A 27,089-nucleotide genomic window follows, 5' to 3' on the forward strand; every position below is an offset into this window, starting at 1 on the left:
ACTGATGTTAGCTGTACCTTGCCTAAGTCCCTCCCAGCTTGGTGTGAAGCTCCTCCCCTGAATAAAGCAGAGGCCCTGGCCTCCCCAGGTGTGCATTACTGGTTGGCAGGCATGGAGTAAAGATGGTGTGCATTGCTGGTTGGCAGGCATAGAGTAAAGATGGCAGAGCATTACTGGCTGGAAGGCATGCGTTAAAGATTGCAGGGCAGTGAGTTGCTGCCTGCAGAGGCCACGATGCCTGTAGTCCCAAGCCTGCCCTCCAGTGATGTATCCACTCTAGCTTTGGGGTGCCTCATTGTCTCTCTCTTTGTCTCTTTCTGTGTATTCTTGATATATATGAATCGCCGTCAGGTATCCTCTCCTCGTGAACTGAACCCCAATGTCGAGGCGGGTCCCCAACACTGACAGTTTGGCTCTCTATAGTTTCTCTATTTCGACATCACTTTCTGATCACGTAGACTACAGCTACAATAACCGCTTTAATGTCCTTGTCTTTCCATTCTAATTAATATGTGTCCACATGGACTGACTGTTCTCCTTGTTATAGGTCACACTGTCCTACTTGTTTGCATGACTCATGAATTGTGATTGGTTGCCGGACACTGCATTGTACCCTCGTGGATGGTAGACATTTTGATATCCCTGTAAATATCCTGCATTTGCTCTGGGCTGCACATTCTCCTGCTAGGATTGCTCAGGCGGGTCTGGAGCGGTTCCCATCTAAGGATAACTCTCCCCTGATTCGTCAGAGAGCTTCTGTCTAGGATGTTCCAGGAATCATGGGGGTTTTCAGTGTGGCTGGTGATGCAGGGTTTCTCCCAGGTCTGTCTTCTTAGAATCGCTCTTGCTCCAGCTTGCCCAATTCGGACGTGTGCTGACGGGCACTTGGCTGAAGGCTCTGCTGATCTCTGGGGCTTCCTCTTTTTTCTCACACTCTGTCCTATATGTGATGCCAGCCACCTGTCCAGTCGGGGCTCTTGGCTCTGTCTCTTCAGGTTGGTGGTCCTCAGGGTCCTCCCTCAGTGGCAACAAGCTTGAACGTGTGGGGCCCCCTCCTCTCAGGGGTCCCTGTTCATCCCTGTCTGACATCTAGGACACAGAAAGCCCTTGTTTTGTGAATTCTGTTCAGATTTGGTTGTTTCACATATTTCTGCATCTCAGTCAGAGTGGGAGCTGATGGGCTTGTTTACAGAGATGACAGGAAGCGTGTGCTTCATGCCGACGGCACTAACCCGAGAGGGGCAGAGACATGATGGGACACTGTAAGAGAGGAGATGCCGGTGGTCCCCAGTCGACTCCGACTTGTCCCCACCAGGTTTCTTAGGCTGTGCTCTTCATGGGAGACCACTGTACCCTCCTCCACAGAGCACTTGGGCTCAGCCCAGCACCCACTTGGTTAGCAGTCGGGCATTTAACCAGGACACCTTGGATAAGATAATGAGTGTGTGCTTACATGCTGATGGCACCAAGGAGACGCACAGAGATCACACAATACACACTTACGTCTTGAAGGCCCAGCAAGTCCTGAACACTGTGGAATAGCTCCTCTTCTTCAGTCACGGCGCTCTGGGCCAAGTCACAGGCTTCCAGGTAATAGGCCATTCTCTGCTCCGCATCTTTCTCATGCTGGGCGCTCAACCTTTTGACACAAGACTGGAGTTCAGGACATTCTGTCTTTGCTGCTGTGATATACAAGTTCCACCTCAAAGAGAGTCCACAGGGCAGAGTCGCACTGCCCCATGGGCTTCCCAAGGCTGTCGCTATCACAAGAGGAGAAGCTGGTGGTACAGCACCAGGGTTCCTTACTATGATGTCAGTCCTAATTAGAGGCGTATGGGTAATTTTCATATGGTGGCACTGTGTGTTTTAGTAGGACCTAACATTGTGCACTTGGGAATTTTACTTCAGCATGTCTTCACAGCTGGACTAATGCAATATACAGGCATGATACTATCTTTTCTCATAAAATTCAAACTTGCAGTGGGCAGATGTGGGGGTAGTAGAAGGGTGTGAGGTATAAGAAGACCCAGAGAGGATGGCTCCTGAGGCCCAGGGGCCAGGGGAGGTCCTCCAAGGGTACACCTCCGGGAGGCAGAGGAGTCGAGCAGGGACCAGGCTTGTGAGCATGGGTGGTGGGAGGCAGCTGCCCTGTGAGGGACAACGAGGCCTAGAGGCCCCTGTGTGGACTCGTCAGAAAGCAGGCACCTCTCACCTCTTCAGTTTGGTACGCTCTTGTTTTATGTCCACACAATTCTCTTTACGGCCACAGTTGACGAACTTTGTCTCAATTTCCTGCAAGCACTCATCCATTTTGCTCAGCAATTGCTCAGGGACCTTATTGTGGGTGTGGGCAGACTCCTGGATGAGCTGGATCTGCAGATGGACACACCTGAGGGAAGACCCACACTACATCGGCCTGTGACTCCTGACGGCCACTTACCAGATGTCCACTGCTGAGGGAGGACCTGCGCTGACCCATGACCCCCAATGGTCATCTACCAGAGGTCCACACCTGAGGGAGGACCCACCCTGCATCAGCCCATGACCCCCAACAGCCACTTACCAGATGTCCACCATTGAGGGAGAACATGCATGGGCACTGACTCACTACCCTCAACAGCTGCCTAATAGATGTCCACCACTGAGGGAGGACCTTCACACACTGATCCCTGATGTCCACCTACCAGATGTCCACACTGAGGGAGGACCTGCACACACTGACCCCTGATGTCCACCTACCAGATGTCCACACTGAGGGAGAACATGCACACACTGACCAGTGATGTCCACCTGCCAGATGTCCACCTGGTTTGGTCAATTTGTGCTGTCATCCTCCCAGGTGCTTCTCAAAACTCAGAAATCGTGCCAACATACAAAGGTCCCGGCCAAATGGCTTTCCTGATGAATTCCATCAAACCTTCAGAGAAGAGCTGGAACCAATTCTACTCAAAGTATTCTAGAATACAGACAAGATTGACAACTCCCACATTTCATGAAGCAAGCATAACAGTGATACCCAAACCAGGCAAAGACATCATTGAGAAAGAAAATTATAGCTCAGGATCCCTCATGAACATAGATGTGAAAAGTCTCATTAAAATCCTAGTCGGTAGAATCCAACAATGAATAAAATAATAATAATACATTATGACCAAGTGGGATTCATACCAGCTATTCTGGGATGATTCACTATTAGTAAGAAGCAATCAATGTAATCCACCTAAATAAAACAAAGGAAAGAAACCTATAGGATCACAGCAATGGTGCCAAAAAGGCATCTGACAAGATGTAATCCCCATTCCTGATAAAAACACTAAACAAAATGGGAACTGAAGGGAAATTTCTCAACAGAATTAAGGGCATATATATAAATCCAACAACTATATCACTCTCAGTGGAAAGAAGCAGAAACTATTCTCCTTGCAACCAACAAGGAACCAGACAAGGATGTCCTTTATCACCACTCCTCCAGTACAGTGCTAGAAGTCTTAGACCACGCTAGAAGACAAGAAAGGAAAATTAAATGCATCCAAATGGGCAAAGAAGACATAAAACACTGTATTTGTACATGATATGATCTTACACTTGGAAAAACCCAAAGACTCAGCAAAAAAAAAATATATATATATATTGGAATTCACTGAAAGATTCAGCAAAGCAGCAGAGCACAAAATTAACATGCACTGTGAAGAGTAACAATGAATCTGAGAAAGCCCTCACAACACGGCTGAGCCTGCTGTTAATCACCAAAGAACAAACATTGTCTATGGGAAAAAGACAGTGTTGTACAAAGTTAAGAAAAGGTTGTCTTGGTAAACGAAACATTCTATGAGCGTTGGGGGTGGGGGGATTACTCACAGGCTAAAGGGCAGACACATGTTAGCACGGGTGATGGGCCAGGCACTATACAAGCAGAGGGAGGTTGGCAGAGGAGAGATGAAGGTAGCAGGAGAAATACAACAGTTAACTAGAGGTAGATACTGTTAACCGTGAGTCCTGGTGTGGCTCTGTAGGATAAGCTCTGGACTGCAAGATCGGCTTGAACCACAAGGTGGCATTCAAACCCACCAGCCGCTCCTCAGAACCCCTATACAGGGTCGCCATGAGTCGGAACCCACTCGACGACAACAACTGTTGACTGATGGTACATGGAGGGCGTGCAATCATCTGTCATCTGTTGACTGTAAAACTGATGATGATCTGCTCTGTAAACCTTCACTCAATTCACAAGAAAAACTTCTAAAAAAGTGACGCCCAGAGAAGACAGTTCTCCAGGAGAACGTAGAGAACACACGTCCACACACCTATGTATGCTCACACATACGCATCGCAGCACGTTAAAATCCAGAGAGACATGTTCAAGCTTGTGTCCCTAGCAGATGATGGGACACTGTGACAGAGACAAGGGCTAGAGCCTCACCCTGTCCCCGCCCTGTCCTCACCCTGTCCTCGCCCTGTCCTTGCCCTGTCCTCACACTGTCCTCACCCTGTCCTCACCCCTGTCCTCACACTGCCTTCACACTGTCCTCACACTGTCCTCACTCCTATCCTCACTCCTGTCCTCATACCATCTTCACACCGCCCTCACACTGTCCTTACCCTGTCCTCACACTGCCCTCACACAGTCCTCACACTGTCCTCACTCCTGTCCTCACACTGCCCTCACACAGTCCTCACACTGTCCTCATTCCTATCCTCACACCATCCTCACACTGCCCTCACACTGTCCTCACACTGTCCTCACTCCTGTCCTCACAGCATCCTCACACTGCCCTCACACCGTCCTCATACTGTCCTCACCCCTGTCCTCACACCATCCTTACCCTGTCCTCACCCCTGTCCTCACACTGTCCTCATTCCTGTCCTCACACCATCCTCACACTGTCCTCACCCCTGTCCTCACACCATCCTCACCCTGTCCTCACCCCTGTCCTCACACAGTCCTCACACTGTCCTCACACTGCCCTCACACTGTCCTCACACTGTCCTCACACCGTCCTCACCCCTGTCCTCACACTGTCCTCACACCGTCCTCACACTGTCATCATCCTGTCCTTACACTGTCCTCATCTTGTCCTCACCCTGACCAGACCCCGCCTCACCCACAGCCCCTGAGCTGAGCCAAGAAGTTGGTGCCGTGGGGAGCGTGGGAACCTGTTGTGCCAAGCACCGTGAGTTGGGTGGGAGAGGATGGGGATCCCAGCGTGTGTTGACTTTAGGAAACCGGATGGACATCACTGTGGCCGGACCAACTTTAAAGGCGAGACATCTTCCTCAGATAGGCCTCGGAGAGACACCTGTTCGTTTGATCAAGCTCAACACTGATTTTATGTGTGCATGGCGAGAGCAACTACACAACCACACCACACAACACAAGCACAACTGCCAACTAACCAACACGAACAGTGTCTGTTGCTACATTGAAAACGCCGCCCTTGGTGGTGAAGGCAGAGGCATCTGGGGGAGTTTAGGAGCACTCTGGACACCCTGCCACAGTGTTCAGCGGGTGAGTCGGCCAAGGCCCCATCTCAGACATCTCAGAGGACTGTCGGGGTGTTCTGAAGCTGGGGAGGGATGGGCGCTTCTGAGTACCCACAGGGTGAGCCTGAAAACGCAGACAACTCCTCCACCTTCACACCCACTGGCAGCTCTCGCGGGAAATCACCTGGCTTCCAGGTCCGTGATCATGAACTCTAACCAAGGGGCCCTGTTGGGCCGCTCCTTCTTGAAGACTGTGAAGGTATTGATGAGTTTCTGAAACAGGTGGCACACCTGGGGACAAGGTTGGTAACCCATGAGATAGCCCTGCCTCTGGAGGGCAGGACCACAGCCCAGGGGAGCGGGGACCCTGGACCTCTCCTCACCAGCACGTGTCTCTTGTTTTCTAAGCCCAGGATGGTGTCTGCCAGCGTCAGGGTGGAGTGGTACCAGAATGCCTCATTCCCACCCAGCTGCTGCGCCTTCTTAATCATTTTCTCAGCCTGTCCATAGTTCATTTCCTTGTTTGCCAGTACAGCTAGAAGGTGCAAGCATTTCGATTCTGCGCAAGGATCACCAAGCTCCTACACAGCAAACAGAGAGGGAGACTCATACACACGTCCACACACCTATGCACGTGCACATGTACAGACGGCTCACACATACATGCACATCACACGTCAGTGTACACACATACACAACATACCTCAGTGAACACACATATGCACAACAGAGAGGGAGACTCATACACATGTCCACACACCTACGTACACACACACACACTCACAGTTCACACATACATACACATATGTACACAAAATGCAACAGTATGCACACAAATACACAGATGTGTACCTACACACAGGCTCACATGCTCTCACATATACAGACACACAAACACAAAACGTGTGTGCACACCCAGATACACACACATCTATAAGAGCATATACATCCACACACATACATATATACATATGTATGCACATAGACAAGGAGCTCTGGTAGCGTAGTGGTTACGAATCAGGATGCTAACCTCAGAGTCAGCAGTTTGAAACTAACTACCAGGTGTTCCGCGAGAGAAAGATGACGCTCTCTGCTCCTGTAAAGATTTACAGCCTCGGAAACCCTGTACAGGGTCGCTCTGAGTCAGAACCGACTCCACGGCATATAACAACAACAACAATGCACATAGACATACAGAATTACACACATACCAGGGGACTTAAGAAAGTTCATGGAAACATAGAATGAAAAGATAATGAAATGTTCTCACAAACTTTCTGAAGTCTCCTTATTTATATGTACACAAATAAATACACTCAGACATGTATACAAGGATACACAATATACACATAGGTATGCATTGATGGACTCAAGCGTGACAACAGTCGTGAGGTTGGCCCAGGATCGGGCAGTGTTTCGTTCTGCTGTGCTTAAGGTCTCTATGGGTCGGTACCGACTCGATGGCACCTACCAACAACAACAATATACACACATAGGTATATACAACCATATACATGTATACAACCACACATACACATACATTTATACACATACACACTCACAGTCAGCTAGCTGTCCTGCCATTGGCAATACCACATCCACACATGAATCATGGGTGTTTCTCATGATTCACACAAAGTGTGAATCCGTGTGATGACCACCGATCCCACAGGTGCCAACCCGGATCCTGCACCCCAGCCACAGATCCGACTCCACTGCCTCTGCCCTTTTCCAACGTCCAGTCATTCCTGGGGGGCCGGAGGGGCTGCCCGAGCTGGCGACGCAGCCTGGGCGGGGCTGTGCGGCAGGGTGGAAGGCAGGGCCTGGCTGGGGGGCTTCCCACCTCAAAGGCCAGGCATGCCTCTGCCAGGAGCAGCCTTGCGGGCTGGTACAGGTCCATCTGAAGTAGCACCTCGGCCTTCAGGGTCCACAGGAGGGGGAAGGACTCTCCGTCCAGGCCCTTCTGAGTCTCTCTGTCCACCATCAGAATCTGTAAGGCGCGCAGACCCAGCGCTCAGTCACCACCTACCTTCTACTGGCTTCATCTCCCCTGCAGCCATCCACCTGCACCGGGCGGGGAGCAGCCAGGCCTGGCGTCCTTTCTCCACATGCTCTCTCCTCCCCCACCCCCACCCCCACCCCAAAGCCCACCGTCAGCTTCGTCTGCATCCTGCAGGCCCCTGCACTGGATGGTGGAGCTGGTTCTCACCATGGCCTGCCGGCAGAACCCACTGTATAGTGACCTGACAGCTGGCATGCCTGGGGTCGCTGGTTTCCAGGGGCTGTCAGACCCATCCATGACTGGCCGCTGCCCTGCCCAGGGCTGGCTCTGCCTGGGGGCCCCTCCATCCCCTGTGGTATGGACCCTGGAAGGCCTCCTACAGGGTGTCACACATGCCCATCTAGTCTTCCTGGACAATGTCCTCCAGACTGTGGGGACACGGCACAGATGAGCATGCCTAGCCCCCTGTCCTCCTCATGGGCGGGACCCCACACCTTCCTGCGTGGCTCACTCGCCTTGTCCTGGGCCACCGGGGGTCTGATCTCTCCCAGCCGCTCATGCAGGCTTTCTTCCAGCACAGGCTCCTTGTTTTTCTCTTTCTTCAAGATGATTTCTTTCCTGCAGCTGATTTAAGTAACATAGACAATGATCAGCATGCACTCAAAACCAGCCCACTTCCTAGTAATCAAATGAGTGCCGTTAAGGCAGCTATAAGCAGCGTTGTTCACGGAAGTGTTTACAAAGACAGGAGTCCCAGCTGCTACTGATGTATGTAAGCTCACCCTCGCCACCCACCTGCCCACAGGGGACTCTCAATCTCAGAAATGCCACCTTCTGAGCTCAGGCATGTCCTCCCCTACCACCATGGACCTGGACCCCCTCCACAACCCCAATGCTCAGTGAAGCCGGGCTTCAGGTGGTCCTGTGAAAAGGGGGTGCAGCCACTCCATTCCAACCACCAGCGCCCACCCCTACTCTGCCCACCCCTTCCTGCCTCCCAGCTTCTGCTCCATGCAGGGACCCTTCCTTCCCACGTGGGCTGTTGACACTCAGGCATCCTTGGCCCTTGACTGGGTGTTTGACCTAGAATAACAGTTCCTTCCTGCGTGCCCACCCCAACCCCAGCCTAGGGTCCTCCCGATACTCCACTCTCCAGCAGAATGCTAGGCAAGGCTGGTCTGCTAACCCCAAAGGACCTGGGTCTTCACATACCTGCAGGTGGCTTAGGGAAAGGGGTGGGGGAGGGATGCCCTGACCACACAGAGGAGGCTGGGAGTGTTGGGGAGAGGGCAGGTTAGGCATCTGCTGTCCTGGCCACACCTCTGGGCACTGGTCCCATGCTCAGACTGCACACACATGTGCGCACACCAGCTCCTGAGGACAGCTCACAGCACTGACCTGCTCTGCGCGGCAGAGAGGAACTCCGTGTATCCGTTCTGTGCTGGGAGCAGATGGCTAAGTGGTCAGTGGTCAGTGCCCACAGCTGACGACTTGGTTAACTCGGGGGCACGCTGTCCCCATCCCTAGCTCAGCACACCTTTACAGGTAAGCTCTAAGTACTCCGCTCCTGGCTGACACACCTTGCTTGCTCCACCTCGTTGATGTATGTCTGTCCAACCACTTCCTCGTGGAACGTCGCTGCTTCTCTCAGGCCCATGTCGGAACACAGCTGGGCAAGTCTGCAGGAAAGGACGGCGAGGTCCGTTCACAACGCCATGTGGTAGGGTCAGCGAGAAAACGGAGAACGGGCAAACTCAAAAATAAAGGTACACCTTCGTTACATTTGAAATGACTTTTAAGTTATGTGAAATTATCAGGAAAAAACCCTTGGCTCTGATGAATTTTCAGATAGAAATTGTTTTATTGTTTACTTGTATACCTATTTAGCATGGTCTCCCAGTCACCCTTAGAGGCTTGAACTGGACAAGCTGGAGGAGGTTGGGCCACCTGCATCTCGACGTCAAGAGGAGACGCTTTTCTCTGATACTTTAGCACAGCTTTATTTTGAAATGACTTCAGGTTCACAGAAACGTAGCAAAACACTACAAGGAATTCTCGTGTACAATTCGCTCAAGCCCCCTTCATGGTCAACAGCTTAGCGCGTCTGTGTTGTTCCTCCGCCCCCTCCACACATGCACGTGTACGCGCACGCACACGGTCGCACTCTCATCCCTCCTCTCCATGAATACACGCACGTGCACGCGCACGCACACGGTCGCACTCTCTCCCCTCCTCTCCACGAATACACGCACGTGCACGCCGATGCTGTCATTCTCCCCGCTTTTCTCCACGCACACACGTGTACACGCACACATTACTTATACTCTTTGTGAGGGAGTTGAGACGTCATGTCTGCTAAGACTTCAGTGTGTTTCCGAAGAACAAGGACATTCTCTTGGTAGCCACATTGCAATGATTAAACCTGGACCAGGCAGACAATTTGAAATAAAATACTATCTAAAATACATATGTGTTTTGATTCACTCAACTCCGCATGTTTCAGAGAGTAGTCTTCATGCTCATAGTCAACCACACGACTGACTTTTTAAAAATGTTTGTTCTTATCTTGCTTTGAGGAAATTTTCACTCCAGCCACTTGCATGGTCTGCAGTGACCCTGACATCGGGCTGCTGGACTGACCTGAGGTGGTAGAGATCTGCCAGGCTCTTGCTTTCCACCACAGCATGTGCGATGACCACGCCCAGCTGGAGGACTGGAATCGCAAGCTCATGAAGAAACATGCCCTTGAGGGCACTGACCAGGTGGTCCAGATAATATAAGCTGTATGTCTACAAAATACACAGCAAACATGTATGGTTAGGGATCTTTCTCCTCAGAACTCTATCCTGCAAAATGCCAGGCACACAGCAGATGCTGCCCAACAAGTGTTTGCAGAAAACGATTTCATTATCAACAGATGTTGTTATAGTTGTTAAGTGCCTTTGAGTCGGTTCCGACCCTTAGCGACCCTGTATAGGGTTTCCTAGGAGCAGCTGGTGAACTTGAACCACCAACCTTGCAGTTCAAACTGGCTTTGCAGTCCAGCGCATTAACCCACAGCGCCACCCCAGGACGCCATCAAGAGATATTAGAGAAGACTAAATGAAGAGATAGATGCATTACATGCAATGACTGCAAGACCCAGTGCTGCCAAGAAGTCTGTTCTATGTCAGGTTTCTATTGTCAACAGCGCTTGACAAAGTGATTCTAGAACACACCTGGAAAAACAATGGAGAATGCAAAGAATTAACAAGACCTTCTACAGGTAGGACTTCCTCTACCCCACCAGCCACTCCTCAGACAACAATGGATCATATCATATTCCAGTCTGAAACGTAGCATGGGGATGGCACAGATATGTAGTTGTTGTTGTTGTTGTTGTTGTTGTTAAGTGCTGTCATGTTGGTTCCAACTCATAGCAACCCTGTGTAGGGTTTCCAAGGAGCAGCTATGGATTGGAATCCCTAACCTTACAGTTAGCAGTCCAGTGCTTATCCTATAGTGCCATACCAGAATATGGTGGTGATGGTTATGTGCCGTGAAGTCGGTTCCGACTCATAGCGACCCTGTACAAGGTTTCCGAGGCTGTAAATCTTTACGGGAGCAGAAAGCCTCATCTTTCTCCTGCGGAACAGCTGGTAGTTTCGAACTGCTGACCTTGCGGTTCGCAGCCTGCTTTGTAACCACTACGCTACCAGAGCTATACAAGTATTAAAGTGAAACAAGCCCACAGAACTGGCAATAGAGGATCAGAAATATCCATTTATAATAAAGACAACTATAAAGCAAGAAGAGGAAGAGTGTGTATACAGAACTCCCAAAAGACGAGCAGTCAGGTACATGTCAAGATCGACTGCTTTAAACGGCGGGAGAAACGAATGGGAAGGACTTTGCAGCAATGGCGCTGGCAAAACTGGAAATCCATTTTCGGGAGAATGAAACAAGACCCATATCTCACAGCATTTACAAAAACGCACTCAACATGGATTAAAGATCTAAATGTAAACCCTAGAATTACAAAGCTCACCAGTCAAAAAGTAGGGATAAACTTAAGGGCTCAGATACTATCACATTTAACTAAAAACAAATAGCAAAATAGATGCCTGAGACCTCCTAAAAATTAGACATGTGCATCAAAAGCTTTTGCAAAAAGAGAGCCCACAGATTGGGAAAGAAATTTTGGCAATGGCATATTAGACAAGGGTCTACTGTCTAAAATTTACAGAAGAGTTCAACCCCTCGACAAGAAGACAGCAAGTAATCCAATTGAAAATGAGCAGAAGACACGAACAGACACTTCACCCAAGAAGACAGTCAGGAGCCCAACAAGCAGAAGAAGAAAGACTCAGGATCATTAGACGTTGCTATTGTGGTGAAGCACCGTCGAGTTGGTTCTGACCCATAATGACCCTGTATTGGGTTTCCAAGGAGCTGCTTTGTCTGGTTTGAAACAAGAGCAGGCTACTAAGGCATGTTCCTGTGTGTTAAACATGTGCAGTACAGGACCCTCGGACCTCTCAGTCCATCTTAATAACTGTGTTTTCTCTAATAGCATGGCCTCTGTAATGGTGAATTCTGATATTCAGAAATGGTTTTGACGACTGTCTTGTATAATCAAGTAAACGAAACAAAGAAGGACCGTCCCTAGAGCCTGCCGAGAGAGTGGGTCTCAATTTCAGCTCCATGATACTGGTGTCAGACTCCATGTCTGAGAGAATAAATCCGCCCAGTTTGTGGTGACGAGTTACAGAGACGACAGAACTAGATTGTCAGGTTTAGGGACATGATAAGAAAAGGCAGTGTTTCCCTCAGGTGCTGGCTGACGAGGGGCAGTGGATCAAGGAGAGGCGAGGTGCCCGGGTGGGGCGGACAAAGCTTCATGCCCAGACCTGGCCCTCTGGAGATCCGTATGGACCTCCCCTGGGCTCTGCTTTACCACGGCCCAAGGTGATACCACTGTACCGCATCACCAAAGCCCTGGCAGCTCCTTCAAGTCCACTTACAGGCTTCTGGATGGTCGATGGATTGATGGTAAAGTTGCTCCTGTCCTGTTTAAATATCAAGATAATTTCTTCAGGGCAGGAGTAGGAAGCCCAGTCTTCCGTGCTTGTGGGCAAATCCTCCAGCTTTTTGGTGGGAACAGGGATTTGAGGCTGTGAAGGCAAGTGTTTGGGATTTACCTTAAAAAAATGCAGCTAGAACCTGCATCCACACGGCCAACTACACAAGGACAGACCAGGTGAAGGACACGGGTCCCCGGACGACATGTTCTTGGGGGCACTGAGGGCCCATGCTCCCCACATTCCTGACCCCATACAGTGGTCACTTTCCCTGGATTGGAGCAACCAACTTTGGTTTTGCCCTGGACACCCAGCACCCAGTCTTCCCGGGTGCCCACATCTAGAGCTCCCTGCTGGCAGGCAGGCAGACACCCTAGGAAGCCAGGCTTTAGGACACCTCAGCCCCACGCATCTTGCTCGGTGAACACAGGGTGGGCGGGTGTGCAGGACTTGCTTCAGAACCCTGGGTGGGCGTCAGTTCTGAGCGCTGTGTGAACACGCGGCTTCTCAAACTGAGATAGCATGTCCAGCCATGGGGACAAGCAACCACAATTCCAGTGTGTTTGCAGGTTTCACGGTACACACAGGCTCCCCCGGGGCTCATCTCCCACTCAGAGATGTCCCATCCCTTCAGCTCATTCAGAACCCGCGCCCTCACAGCCAGCTCCAGCTGACCTCCAGGGCCCTTGCCTCCATCCAGCCCTGCTGGGGGCCTCACTGGCGGTTACCTGCTTGGCCTCCCTGTTCTTGTCTTTCTCTCTTCCTTTCTCCTTCTCCTTTTTTGTTACTAACAAAGGTGAACTTGTCGCTGCTGGAATTTTGTTTTCTGGAATTAAGTTTCCTGCTGTGAACAAGGAAACCTAGTAGAAAGAAAGACAGCCTCACTTGTAACACGAGATGTGGACACGTGTGGACCGGGTGGGGGGCCCGGATCTACAGGGCCTCAGTGACACACCCGTCTGTCCACCTGGTCAAGGCAGTTTCAGGAGGAGGTGGGGCCCACTTGGAGTGGGCTTTGGAGCTTCGGGAAGTTTCCCTGAAAAAGAGCCAAGAACAGAAGTGGCTAGGGGTTGGTCCGAGGTCAAGGGTCAGGGATGGGTCCTTAAATAATGCTGATGAGACAGCTGAGAGGAAGATGCCAATTGAATCCTGGTGTGGCACTGCAGGGTAAGCACCGGACTAGTAACTAACTTCGAACTTTGGGGGTTCAAACCCATCAGTCGTTCTCGGAAGCCCTACACAGGGTGGCTGTGGGTCAGAGCCCACTGAACAGCACACAGCACCAGCAGGGAAATGTGCTGGCATCCTCAAGGTCTTCAGTGTGCCTGTGGGGGCTCTGTGCTTCCCTAAGGGGGCTCCAGGGCAGTCAGTGTGACGCCTCCTCTGCCTGGAGAGCAGCCTCACCTGCCAGATGTGCTGGACGAAGGTGTAGGCTGTCAGGCAAGAGTTCTGGAAACGGGGCGAACTCGGAGACAAGATTAGAGCCAGCAGGATGTGGGCGCGAGCGAGAGAGTCCAGCTGCCTCACGTTCCGGATGCTCTCCAGGGATGCCAGCCCTGTCTCCTCTGCCTCTTGGGAGCAGTCTGGCTCCTCTGGAGCCGCTTGAAGGAGCGTCTCTGAGAACACAGCAGATGTGACAGCCAGCAAGTCATCACCCAGTTGTCGAGGAGGGCCGGCACCTGGGGCCCTCCGGGCTGAGCCCCCACTTCCAGGACCCCACACCTGCTACCCCTCCCAGCTGAGCCCCCACTTTCAAGGCCCCATACCTGCTGCCCCTCCCAGCTGAGTCCCCACTTCCAGGGCCCCACACTTGTTACCTCCTCCCGGCTGAGCCCCCACTTTCAAGGCCCCATACCTGCTGCCCCTCCCAGCTGAGCCCCCACTTCCAGGGCCCCACACCTGTTACCTCCTCCCGGCTGAGCCCCCACTTCCAGGGCCCCACACCTGTTACCTCCTCCCGGCTGAGCCCCCACTTCCAGGGCCCCACACCTGTTACCTCCTCCCAGCTGAGCCCCCACTTCCAGGGTCCCATACCTGTTACCTCCTCCCAGCTGAGCCCCCACTTCCAGGGTCCCACACCTGTTACCTCCTCCCGGCTGAGACCCCACTTTCAAGGCCCCATACCTGCTGCCCCTCCCAGCTGAGTCCCCACTTCCAGGGCCCCACACCTGTTACCTCCTCCCGGCTGAGCCCCCGCTTCCAGGGTCCCACAGCTGCTGCCCCCTCCAGGACCCATTACGTGCACTCTGGGCACTGGCCATCGAGGCCCATCTGGATGACCCTCCCCAGTACCACTGGACTCAGCCTAAACCAAAGCAGCTCCTATTCACTAGCTGTCACGGGTGGGGGCTCCGGGGACAGTGCGGTGGCAAATGGAGGGGTGGGAAGGGCTGGACCTGCTCTCACACTAGACTGTGCTAGGACAGGGTCAGTCTGCACGCAAAGGCTCCTGAGGGGTCAAAGCTGCTGGGAGGGGAGCCCCCCGTGGCCACGCAGGGCCCCGTCACCTTGTGAGTGTGTGGTGCTGCTTGGGGGCTGGATGAACAGCAGGATGTCGATGGCCCAGTCGATGTGGAAAAGCACGTCTTCCTGAAGCCACTGTTTACAGTGCAGCCACTCGGCCAGCTCCAGGATGTAGTCCACCTTCTGCCACTCGCTTTCGGGCTTCTGGGGTCCAAGAACAGGGGGGCTCCATGAAGTACTTAATTCTGACTCACGGTGACCACAGGGGACAGACCCCGAGGGTCTCTACACCCACCCACCTGCAGGGCCTGGATGGCCTTGTGGTAGCACATGAGCTCCCCGTAGACGTTCTTGGAGTTGAGTGCCAGGCGGTGCCACATGTGTGCTAGATAGTCCTCACTCTCGTCTTTGAATTTCTGAATTTCCATAGAGAAGTCCTGGCCCAGTTTGGCCTTCACAATCACCATGTGCTTGAAAATCAAGCTAAGGAACATTGAAACACAACACTGAAACGGAATGACGAGAGCACACGAAACAGAGTGCTGGATTCAGCTGTCCAGGGTCACCCGCAGGGAGAGTGGTCCTGTGCTGTGCCCTAAATACTCATTCTCCTTGTGCCGAATGCTTGCTGGAAGAAAGTCCGCAGACGGGAATGGGGATGTGGGCAGATTCATTCTGTTGTGTCGTTAAGTGCCTTCCAGTCAGTTCTGACTCATAGTGACCCTGTATAGGGTTTCTGAGGAGAGCTGGTGCGTTTGAACCACTGATCTTGAAATTCAAACTGACCATGCAGTCCAGTGCTGACCCTACGGGCTACTAATGATACATAAGAAAAAATTCCATCTGAGTTTGAGAAGTCCAGTCTATATTTGTGTTTCTTAGGTGGCATGAACCCCTGGGGCTGCTGTGCTCAGAGGATTCTGGGCTCTCAGGCATCCCTTCTGCTAGTACCATGTGTGCATGTGTGTGTATGTGTATTTGTGAAAGAATGAGCATGTGAATGTATGATTGTGTGCTTGTGTGTGTGAGCATGCAAGTGTATATGCACGAATGTATGACTGTGTATGAACCTGTAAGCGTGAATGTGTGTATGTGTGCATATAAGTATGTAAGTGTATGTATGCATGAATGTGTGCATGAGCATGTATGTGTATGTCTGTGTGTATGAGTATGTAAGTGCATGTGTGCATGAACGTGTGTACGAGTCTGTGTGCACGAATATGTGTATTGTGTGTATCAGTGTGTGCAATGTATGAGTATGTATGAATGTGTGTATGAGCATGTAAGTGTACGTATGTGTGAATGTGTATATGAGAATTATGTGAAGGTGTGTGCATAGTGTATGTGTGTATGAGTATGTATGTGTGAATATGTGTATGAGTGCGTATGTACGGATGTGTGTATGAGTGTGTATGTGTGAATGTGTGTATGAGTGTGCATGTATGGATGTGTATGTATGTACGAATGTGTATATGAGTGTGTACGTATGGATGTGTATGAGCATGTATGTGTGTGTGTATGAGCATGTATGTATGATGTGTGTATGAGTATGTACGGGTGTGTGTATGAGCATGTATATATGAATGTGTGTATGAGCATATATCTATGATGTGTGTATGAGTGTGTATGTACGGATGTGTGTATGAGCATGTATGTGTGAAGGTGTGTATGAGTGTGTATGTATGATGTGTGTATGTACAGATGTGTGTATGAGTATGTATGTATGTATGTGTGTATGGGCATGTGTGTATGAGTGTGTATGTACGGATGTGTGTATGAATGTGTATATATGGATGTGTGTATGAACATGTATGTGAGCATCTCTGTGTGTGTCAGTACAGGTCTGAGGGGGCACCAGCTCTCGCTCAGAGAGTGGGGGTCACTCACAGGCGGTGAGACGTCCGTGGCAGCACCTGTACAGCCTCGTCCAGCACCTTGAGACCACCCTCCCAGTCGTCGTGGTCAGCATAGCAGTGGAAGAGGAGGCCGTAGAGTGCAGCCCGCAGCGTGAGGTCGTCCTCGGCCCCTGTAGGAGGGCAGGAGGGCGGTGTGGGCCTCTGACTCCACTCCATACATAGGGCACCTTAGGACATGCTTGACCCCCAGCAGAAGCCTCTCCTTTGCCAATGGTGCCCTCTGACCCTTAGGGGGCTGCCCCCATGCCGTAACCATCAGATTCTGACCATTTCTGACAAGTGCCCTGAGGGCTCACAAGGAGTGTGGGTGCCACAGACAGAAGACCCCACACGCCAGTGGATCGGTCATCGGCAGCCCTGCCCCTGTGGGGTAAAGCTGAGACTGACACACAGAGTTCAGCGTCACCCTCTGGGCCATGTGACTGAGGGCCAGCGATACACAGTCACACCCAGGATAACTAGGAATCCCCAAACTCATCCCGGTGAGACGGAGATGGGCATGCGGCCTGGGACCACACACTGTAGACCAAGGTATCTGCATGCTCTTTAGGAAATGCAATCTCGGTTTTCTGGATTTGGGACAAAGACTACAATTTAGGGCAGGTTTGTGCTGCGTTTCTAACAGGCAGACATGGAGAACTGCACGCCACCACCCGTCTGTCAGCGTGTGGCTCTGAGATGCTGGACACTGGCCCACTGGGGTCTCACATACCAGCAGGCCCACCCATGTAGGACAGATTTCTGTGGAGTTTCCAGACTGAGAAAGGCTGGTGACCGACTTCCAAAACCAGCCAGTGAGAGCTCGTGGGTCACAGCAGACCTGGCATTGTGCCGCTAGATTGGAAGGCACACCAAATATGCAGTGGTCACCATAAGTAGGCCAACCATGGTGAGGGTGGTGGGGAGCAGGCAACACCCCACTCTGTTTATGAACAGGAGGCGGAGTTTACTTGAAGCAACAGTAGTACTTCATTTACGGATGTCCAGCAAACACCGGGACTGTCCCCGTGAGACACCGGTGACAAGAGCTGCATTCAGAACACCAACTGTGTGGACCATGCCTTCTGGGAGGGACACTGGAAACTCCTGCTGGACTTGGTCCCTGGTCTACTCTGCTCCAGCTGTCTTCCACCAGCTGCTACCAGAGTGTCCCTGTGTCCCTGCTGGCCCCTGGGGAGGCAGACGGTTCACCGGTACCCAAGGCCTTGGGCCCCTCAGGACACTGCATTCGCCCAAGTTTCAGCAGCCTCAGCGGCGCTCATGTCCTCTCTTTGCAGAAATCTTGCTTCTTTCCATGAGTTAAAAAATCTGACCACGAGGAAAGACCAAGTCTTGTCTTCCATGCAGCACCACTTACAGACCGCAGCTGCAGGCCAGAGGGGCCCTTGGCCCCATCTCCCCACCCAGCCCTGCAGCTGTGGGCACCCAGAATAGCCAACTAGACGACCAGCTCTGGGACTGGATGCCTGGCTAGCGGATTTTGTAAGAAAATAAGGCTTCCGAGAACACCACTGGGCATGTGGCTTTGTTCCTTTCTGAGGTGTTTCCTGTAGTGAACCCCATAAGCAGGAGTCTGGGATCAGAGGATGGACCCGTGTATGAATCCCACCACATGTTGCACTGAGAAGGATGGGGCAGGCTGTGCCAGCTCTGGGCACGGAAGTGTACGCACCTTCCTGCCTGCAAACCCAGGAGCCAGGAGGGCAGGTAGCAGCCTTCCACCAACATCTGAAATTCGAGGACCATGGAGGGGCCTGCACTGTTTGCATTCACTGCCTAGCCCCGGCTAACCGAGCGGTCACAAGCACAATGCACAAGGCAGGGTTTCCTCCATTCTTAGGGAGACATGCCTTTCTCCAGATTCGAGGTTGATCCCGCTGACCTCCTACCTGCTTGAGACTTGAGACCATTTGTCAGCAGAGCTGACAGCTGCCAGACCCTCCATGTCTTCCATGTCCTCACGACAAGGAAGACGTTCGCTCTTGGAGCTTGGCCACTGGCCACTGGGCCCTTGCTTGGGTTAACTTGTTACAGCCTGTCCAGACTAATGTGAATTTCATGTTGTGTGAAAATCAGTCATTTGCTGCTAGATTCTGTGTAAATATTTCCCCAGTTTGTTTTAAAATCTCTGCATTATTTGGAAGACTTAAAATCTGCAGCCAATCAAACAACAGCCAAAAAGAAAATAATAAAGGATAAAAATGGTGGGGGGAGGGGAGACAGACAGCGGCAAGAAAAAAGAACAGAATAATTAAAAAGGGAAAGGAAAGCAAAACCACAGAGAGGAAATAAAGGAAGACTATAGAAAGAAAGGAAAAAGCACATAACAAAACTGAGGAGAGGGAAAAATAAAAGAGAAAGAGATAAGAGAGCAGCAAAGAAAAATCAAGAGGAAAAATTAGGAAGCAGGAAGAGGAGATAAGAAAAAAATTAACAGAAGAAGAAAAAGGTAAAGCACAGAGAGTAAGGGTAATACGCAAGGGAAGGGACGAGAAGAAGAATCCAAGAAAGAAAAAATAACAAAGACAACAAAAGGAAAAACCCCAAAACAAACAGGGCAGGGACCGGACTCAGAAAGGAGAAAACTGTGGGAGCTCCTGCCAGCCTCGGAGTTCATGAAGTAGGAGATGAGGGGATGAGAGGGTAGCGCGCCCAGCCTAGATGACGACTTCTCTATGGTTTGGGCAGGCCTCAAGCTGGCTGAGTTCAGGGTCTTTGTTTTCAGAATGAACTCTTTCAGGCCCAAAGGGCTCCGTGGGACAGGACACTGCTTCTGAGTTCCTGCTGGCTGGGGACTGGTTCTGCTCATCTGTGCTCTGCTGGCCTCCAGAAACCAACTTCACCTGCCTCCCGGCACTGGCGTCTATGCTGAGCAAATTGGCTTACATGAAGAAAAATGTGGCCTCAGGATTGGAGGAAGACTCATTAATAACCTGTGATATGCAGATGATACAACCTTGCTTGCTGAAAATGAAGAGGACTTAAAACATTTACTGATAAAGATCAAAGAGCACAGCCTTTGGTATGGATTGCATCTCAATGTCAAGAAAACAAAAATCGTCACCACTGGACCAATAAACAACATTCTTATCAACGGAGAAAAGATTGAAGATGTCAAAGACTTCATTCTTCTTGGATCAACTATCAACACTCATGGAAGCAGCAGTTAAGAAACCAAATGACGTATTACATTAGGCAAATCTGCTGCACAAGAACTTTTTAAAGTGTTGAAGAGCAAAGATGTCAGCTTGAGGACTAAGGTGCGCCTGAACCAAGTCATGGGATTTTCAATAACCTCATATGGATGTGAAAGCTGGACAGTGAATAAAGAAGACCATAGAAGAATTGATGCTTTTGAATTATGGTGTTGGAGGAGAATACTGAAAGTGCCATGGGCTGCCAAAAGAACCAATAGATGTGTATAGTAGAAGTGCAGCCAGAGCACCCCCTGGAGGCTAGGATGGCCCAACTTCATCTCTCATACTTTGGACATATTGTCAGGAGGGACCAGTTGCTGGAGAAGGATATCATGTTTGGTAAGATGGAGGGTCAGAGAAAAAAAGGAAGATCCCCAGGGAGATGGATTGGCCAAGTGGCAGCATCAGTGGGCTCAAGCGTGACAACAGTAGTGAGGTTGGCCCAGGATCGGGCAGTGTTTCGTTCTGCTGTGCACAGGGTCACTATGGGTCAGTACCGACTCGATGGCACCTAACAACAGTAACAACAAGGAGTCCTGGTGTGATGCTGTGGGGTAAAGCACTGGGCTGCAAGGTTGGTATGAAGCACAAGGTCGGCGCTTCAAACTCACCAGCAGCTCCTTGGAAACCCTATACATGGTCCCTATGAGTAAGAGCCGACTCAACGGCACTTAACAACAACAACAAATAGATGACAAAGTCCTAAAAGGTAGAGAGCTGTTCTACCCACAGCATTTACCAACTTCCCAGACACACGTGTGGAACACTTTCTTCTGTACACGAGGAAATATGCTCGGCCGTATGGTGCCCTGTTCTAAGTCAGCACTCGCCCTTGAGGGTGCAGGAACACACCTCCACAGTTTTATGGAGGGAGAAGAATATCATTTGTCTGCACACTCAGGGTGGCCTGGGGCTCTGATGGCCTGGACACAGGTCTGGCCCTCCTGGGCTCTGCCTTCCTCATGGGCAGAGCAGGACGTTCATGGAACTGACTGAGACATGTGTGAACAACGGTCCCAGCACCTGCTCTACATAAAATGGCGGAGAGATGCTGGCTGTCATTGTCGGGGGCCTTAGACGAGGGGAACACGGTTACAGCTGAAGCCCTCTTTTGAGGTTTCGAGGTTACAGACCTGGGAGGAAGTAGCCCTCGGTCGTCCCGCTGCTTTGAAAGTCGGCTGTCAGCCACTGATGCAAGAGCAGAGTCCTCTCTTTCTCCTACAGGAGGACAAGGGCAGAGCACACACTGGGAAGGGCCCGTCTTCCTCTTTTTGCTGGACACCTAACTACAGAGATGGCGGCTACCTTTCTAAGATGCTCACAGAGAACTGCCCCATGGTGAGGAGAAGCCGAGCACATGCACACACACACACACACACACACACACACACACACACGAGCCACTCCGCACTGCTCTATGGGAATCATCGTATCTTCAGAAGGACTGAACTTTTGGTATGTCCCACATGTGCCGGAGGACTCGGTGAAAACTCTATGAAGCACCATGGAGGGCCCCACCGGCCACTCCAGAAACTACATAGGGTCGCTATGAATCAGAACTGCCTCAAAAGCACTTAACAACAAAATAACCGCAAGCATCGATGGCTTTATCATGTGGTGCATGCCTTCAAATTTCTCTCTCAAAACCCCTGACATCAACTCATGGCCAGTGGACGGCCCAGACACCTCGATGGCCTTGCGGGCAGGCTTGGGGCAGGTTCCAGAGCTGGGAACCGGGGCTGACTGCCGTGCTCACTAGTGCCGGCTGGGTGATGGCGGCCAAGCCTTGGCCCACCCCTGCCACTTTGCTGACTTTCTTTCTGTCCCTCAGTCGCATGGTCCAGGTCTAACACAGGTCTGGGGACACCCCCATGCACACATGCAGGAAGTGTAGGGGGAAGCGGGCCAGAGCTGAGCAGTGACCCTTATTGTCCTGTCCTTCCTGTCTCCAGTCAGGCTTCACAGCCCTGGGGCCAGCCTTCCTCATAGATGCTTGCCCACCCACCAGGTTAGCAGGAGTGCAGCTGGCCCAGCCATGGCCTCTAGGCCATACCTGCTTCTTGCTCTCAGTCTGGTTGATGATGCGGATGAGTCTCTGGACCACACTCTTGACCTTCCTCCGGATGACCCCAGAGGACAGCATCGGGAAGCAGGTGTTCCAGTAGCGTCTGGCGGCCAGCAGGACCAGGGTGCTGTTTTCCGCGATGCCCCCGAACCTGGAGGGGGCAGTTAGTGAGCGGGTGTTGACACCTTACCCTAGATGCCCCCCTCCCGCCCTGCTCCCGGCCATGTCTGTGTCACCAGGCATGGTGTGTTCCATGGAGGGCACGGTTCTGGGCAACCCTCACCCCTCAGAGCTTGTCCCTTAGTTCCTTCTCCGTCTTCTCCAGGGATTCACCCAGCTCCTCCCCAGCTTCCTCCCCCAGCTGAGGGTCACGTGCAATAGAAAATAGGGGCGTTCAAGGATAATAGAAGAGGGGGAGACGACACCCTTGTCCTCTAACAAAGCAGAGACCCCGCCCAGTGTCCACTGCTTGAGAAGGCCACACCCCTCCGGCCTACCAGCTGAACCTTCGACTCCTCTCGCAAGCGGGTGCTCCTAGCATGCCTGGGAGGACACTGCCTCCCCCGCTAAAGCCCCGCTAAAGGACTGCCCAGTGGCCGCCCGAGGAGCATTCAGCAGGGTCCTCACCATCACTGAGAGGTTAGACAAGTCTTCCAGCGACCACAGTCCTCCCTCCTCTCAGGGACCGAGCCCCGCCCCCAGGTCAGGTACCTGGCGCTCTCCATGAAGGACCTCGCTGCCGTCAGCCGTAACTGCTTCTGGCCCTTCAGGTTTCCCATGATGCTGTCACCTTGGATGCAGGCAGCTGTGCTCAGTGTCTCCGCCATGAAGCGAGCGTCGGGCCTGGGAGCAAGATGGCCGGCCATGTCCTCTCCCCGCCCCAAATCTGGGACGGCTTTGAGGACAGTTCAGCCATAGAACAGCTGATGTGACCTTGGGCCCAGAAGTCAGGCTGTGCTGACCGGCTCCTGCCACCAGCATGTGTATGTGTGTGTGTGTATGTGTATGTGTCTGTCTGTCTGGAATGGTCCCTACACCAGGCAGAGCACTAGGTAGGGAAATTCAATTCACTGGCATTGTTTCAAGGATGCCCAGAGGCTGGGCTGTGGTAAAGGCTTAGTCTTGGGAGCCCTAGGGTAGAACTAGCTGGTGGTTATGTGCCGTGGAGTCGGTTCCGACTCACAGCAACCCTGCACAGGGTTCCCGAGGCTGTAAATCTTTGTTGTTGTTGTTATGTGCCGTGAAGTTGGTTCCGACCCATAGCAACCCTTGCACAGGGTTTCTGAGGCTGTAAATCTTTATGTGAGCAGAAAGCCTCATCTTTCTCCCGCGGAACAGCTGGTGGTTTCCAGCTGCTGACCTCGAGGTTAACCGGCCAACTGGACCCACTGGGTGGCGATGAGAGTAGACTCTACTGCAGTGGGTGCAGTGTGGGTTTGGGCACTGTTTTCACTGAGACCTGTTTCTGCTATTATGTGTTATTGTGACAATTGCTCTGATATATATCGTGTTTCTGAATATACCCAGCAAAACAGAAAAGCTGGTGCCTTTTAAAAAGTCTAACTAACTGCCATGTGTGCGTGTGGCAGGTCATGCCCTGGGCCCTGCTTGACCCTGCGTGCCCCGAATCTCCATGAGCAAACAAGCCTGTGTGTCTCAGTCTCCAGGCAGAAGACCTGGCAGGGTGGCCCTCACCTGTGGCTGATCCACACATAGACCCCCATGAAGTCCAGGGTAGGGTGCGGGCCCACTAGGGGCGATGACGTATATCGCCACTAGAGGGCGGCAACGGCCAACAAATGAGTTTTCAAAAGGGAGAGGGGTTTTGAGAGAGTCCTGGTGTGCCGCTGGCTGTGGGTTAATGTGCCAGGAAGTCGGCTTGAACTATAAGGTCAGCAGTTCAAGTCCACCAGCCACTCCTTGGAAACCCTATGCAGGTCGCTCTGAATCGGATCTCACTCTATGGCACTGGATAACAGCACCAATATTCAAAACTCCCAGCCGTTCTGTGGGACAAAGATGAGGCTTTCTGCTCCGGTAAAGATTTATAGCCTCAGAAACCCTGTACAGGGCCGCTGTGAGTCAGAACCGACGCCACAGCACATAACCAACCAACCTACCAAATATATATATTATATAATCTATATTATGTAATTAGAGAGTATGAGAGAGAGAAACACACTAGAATGTCGACTTACGGTCTGGCTGTCTTCAGATACCTAATGCCCATCTGGATGGCCTTCTGTGAACATGACATGGTGATTTCATGGTCGTGGGCCATGGAGGCAAAGTAGGTCAGCCGAGTGAGGGTCTGAAGCTCCACCAGGGGGTCCAACCAGTTACACTCAGAAGCCATTTTCACCAGCTTTCGGAGTCAGAGGAGAAGGACATCTGGGTTAGGTCAGGTTGAGAGGGTGGGCTCGGTAAACTTTCCGAGTCCTACTCGACCTGGTTATGAGAAGAGTAACTGTGAGTTCCGTCAATCTGGTAAACTCAGGACCTATTCTAGGGTTCTCCAGACCCGATTACGAGCGCACGTCATTTCAGGCACATGCACAGGAACTGGTTGGTGAGCCTGCTGTCAGACAGGCTGGGTCATGGGCAGGGACGGGGGTGCAGGGTTAACTCAAACTCTGATGCTCTAAGACCAACAGCACCAAGTGACACGTGGGGACAGGCTTTGGGATCTACTACATGCTAGTGGTGCCACCTCAGGTGGGACTCTTCTGAACCTGTCTGCCTGCCGGCGAAGCGGGAATAAGTAAGATGTGTCGAGTACGTGTCGGCTGCACGGTGGATCTCCTGGCATGCAGCACCATGGTCAGTACCAGCAAGTGTTAGGATTGGAGACGTTTTACTCGGGTTTACTTAGAGTATGTGCTAGACAGGTGACACCTACCTGTGCCGAGGGGGCAGGTGCTGGGTGATAATCACAAGCATGGAGGGGCAAGTGCTAGGTGACACCCACCTGCATGGGGGCGTGCCAGGTGCTAGGTAACACCCACCTGCATGGAGGAGAGTCAGGTACTAGGTAACACCCATCTGCGTTGCAGGGTCAGGGGCTAGGGGCGTCAGGTACTAGGTGATACCCACCTGCATCAGGTAGGGTGTCGGGAAAGAGGGTGTCAGGTGCTAGGCCACACCCACCTGAGCCAGGGGAGGCACGATGAACTCCATGAGGCCCAGCCCGTTGCAGGAATACATCTCCAGGGCAACAAGCACCTTGGTCACGGAGCTGATCTGCTCGTCTGCGCTCTGAGGAGGAAGCGGAGCACCAGCTCTGGGCCCTGGGAGGGTGTGTCCACCACTGAATTCAGCCTGGAGCCTCAACAGATCACGTGCGTGGGAGTTTTTCCCTCAGACATTGATCTTTGGCCACACCAGCCCCCAGCCCAGCGCAGAGGCCACTTTCCATCTCTGCCTCCCCTGGAACCACACACCATAGTGTATAAGAGGGGTGGGCAGGGGTGTGGGAAATGGGGGACTTGTCCGCAGCTCATGTGGCTAGAGTTCTGAAGCAGAGGTTTACCCAGGTCTGGGCTGACATGGGGAAAGGCCCCCGCCTGCTCCCCGACTTGCTCCCACTGCTCTCCCATCAAAACCACACGAGTGGACTCAGGCTGAATTGGTTCCCATGTCCAGAGGCGAGGGGCAGGGGGAAGGAAGAGAATGCCCGTGGTCTGAGGACAGACGGAGCAGCCACCTTGAAGAGAAAACTGGAGCCCAAACCTTCCAGGAAGGGAAGGGACCCTTTGCAGCTAAAATGCAATTCTCTTCACTGCTGCCTCCCAGAGAAGACATGGCCGGGTGCCTCACAGAGCCCCCATGGTGGGAACACCTCATGGAGTCCCTGGTGTAGGGACAGGTGGGGGCCACAGCTCACGGAGCCCTTGGGGTCAGCCCACCTGCTCATCCACACCCAGCCGGGGCCCAATCTGCTGCTGCATCAGCTGCTTGGCCTTCACCCAGGTGGCAATGAGCTGCTGCCGGATGTTGGTGGGCACTATGTCCTCAGGCACGGTCCCATCGGTCAGGTTCAGGGCAAACTCACAGACCTGGCAGAATGAGGGTGGGTACTCAGCTGGCAGATCCCTGGGTCTTCCTTCAATCCCAAGGCTGACCCACCCAGCACCATCCCATCCACGGTCCATCAGCACTGCTATCCCAGGGTGCACAGGGGAAACCCAGGCAGAGGGCAAGAAATGCCGTCAAAGTTGCCCAGAGAGTGAGGACTGATCCTGAAGTGGCTGGCAGACCCTAAGCACAGGCTACTGAGGTCAGGGTTGAGCCCCCTTACTTGCTGGCCAAGGTCCTTCCCTCCTATTCCCTCCCACCCTGCTGGCTGCGCACCACGCCACGCTGTGATTCCCCATGCCACGCTGGGCACCCCCATGCTAAGCTGTGACCCTCATGCCACGCCGAGCCACCCCCACGCCATGCCGGACCCCCCTGCTGCGCCAGGCCCCCTGCCACGCCGTGCCCCCCACCATGCCATGCCCCCCACTCCATGCTGTGCCCCCCCGCCACACTGTGCCTCCACCAACTCCCCATTCACTGCCCTTTTGGTCTCGCCTTAGGCACCCCTTCTTCCTTTCCTACCCAGAGTCAGCCATGAGCACTGTCAAGGGGCATCCCTTCTGAGATGAAGAAAATCCCAAGGTGGCCCCAGGGTACACACACAGCCTGTGGCACCCAGACTAGAACCCTGGGCCCCCGGCAGCAGTCCAGGCCTCCTCCACCTGCTCTGATCAGGCTAGGTCTCATGGAGCCCGGGTGGGAATTGTGTGAATTGTGAACTGGGCTCTGTGGGTCATGGCCTGGGGCTGGTTACAGCCTCCACACACAGTCTCTATCCCCCCCCTCCCTTGGCATCTCTAAGGGCTCACGCATCACACAGTCTCTGTC

General features: G+C 52.4%; 1 protein-coding gene across 1 annotated transcript in view; it reads right to left on the reverse strand.

The window, feature by feature from the left end:
* The window catches only part of TTC40 (tetratricopeptide repeat domain 40), an 88,218-nt gene that overhangs the window by 25,855 nt on the left and 35,274 nt on the right, over positions 1 to 27,089 (reverse strand). The window contains 20 exon segments of the mRNA XM_006867482.1: positions 1,496 to 1,639; positions 2,213 to 2,389; positions 5,666 to 5,772; positions 5,865 to 6,062; positions 7,325 to 7,471; positions 7,999 to 8,107; positions 9,064 to 9,162; positions 10,124 to 10,272; positions 12,487 to 12,609; positions 12,720 to 12,893; positions 13,948 to 14,144; positions 15,036 to 15,210; positions 15,306 to 15,489; positions 16,894 to 17,032; positions 21,253 to 21,337; positions 22,173 to 22,335; positions 22,896 to 23,027; positions 24,383 to 24,549; positions 25,332 to 25,439; positions 26,090 to 26,239. Coding sequence (XP_006867544.1) covers positions 1,496 to 1,639; positions 2,213 to 2,389; positions 5,666 to 5,772; positions 5,865 to 6,062; positions 7,325 to 7,471; positions 7,999 to 8,107; positions 9,064 to 9,162; positions 10,124 to 10,272; positions 12,487 to 12,609; positions 12,720 to 12,893; positions 13,948 to 14,144; positions 15,036 to 15,210; positions 15,306 to 15,489; positions 16,894 to 17,032; positions 21,253 to 21,337; positions 22,173 to 22,335; positions 22,896 to 23,027; positions 24,383 to 24,549; positions 25,332 to 25,439; positions 26,090 to 26,239 — 2,927 coding nt within the window.

The sequence above is a fragment of the Chrysochloris asiatica genome, unplaced genomic scaffold (assembly GCF_000296735.1).
Source record: "Chrysochloris asiatica unplaced genomic scaffold, ChrAsi1.0 scaffold00105, whole genome shotgun sequence".
Lineage (NCBI taxonomy): Eukaryota > Metazoa > Chordata > Mammalia > Afrosoricida > Chrysochloridae > Chrysochloris > Chrysochloris asiatica.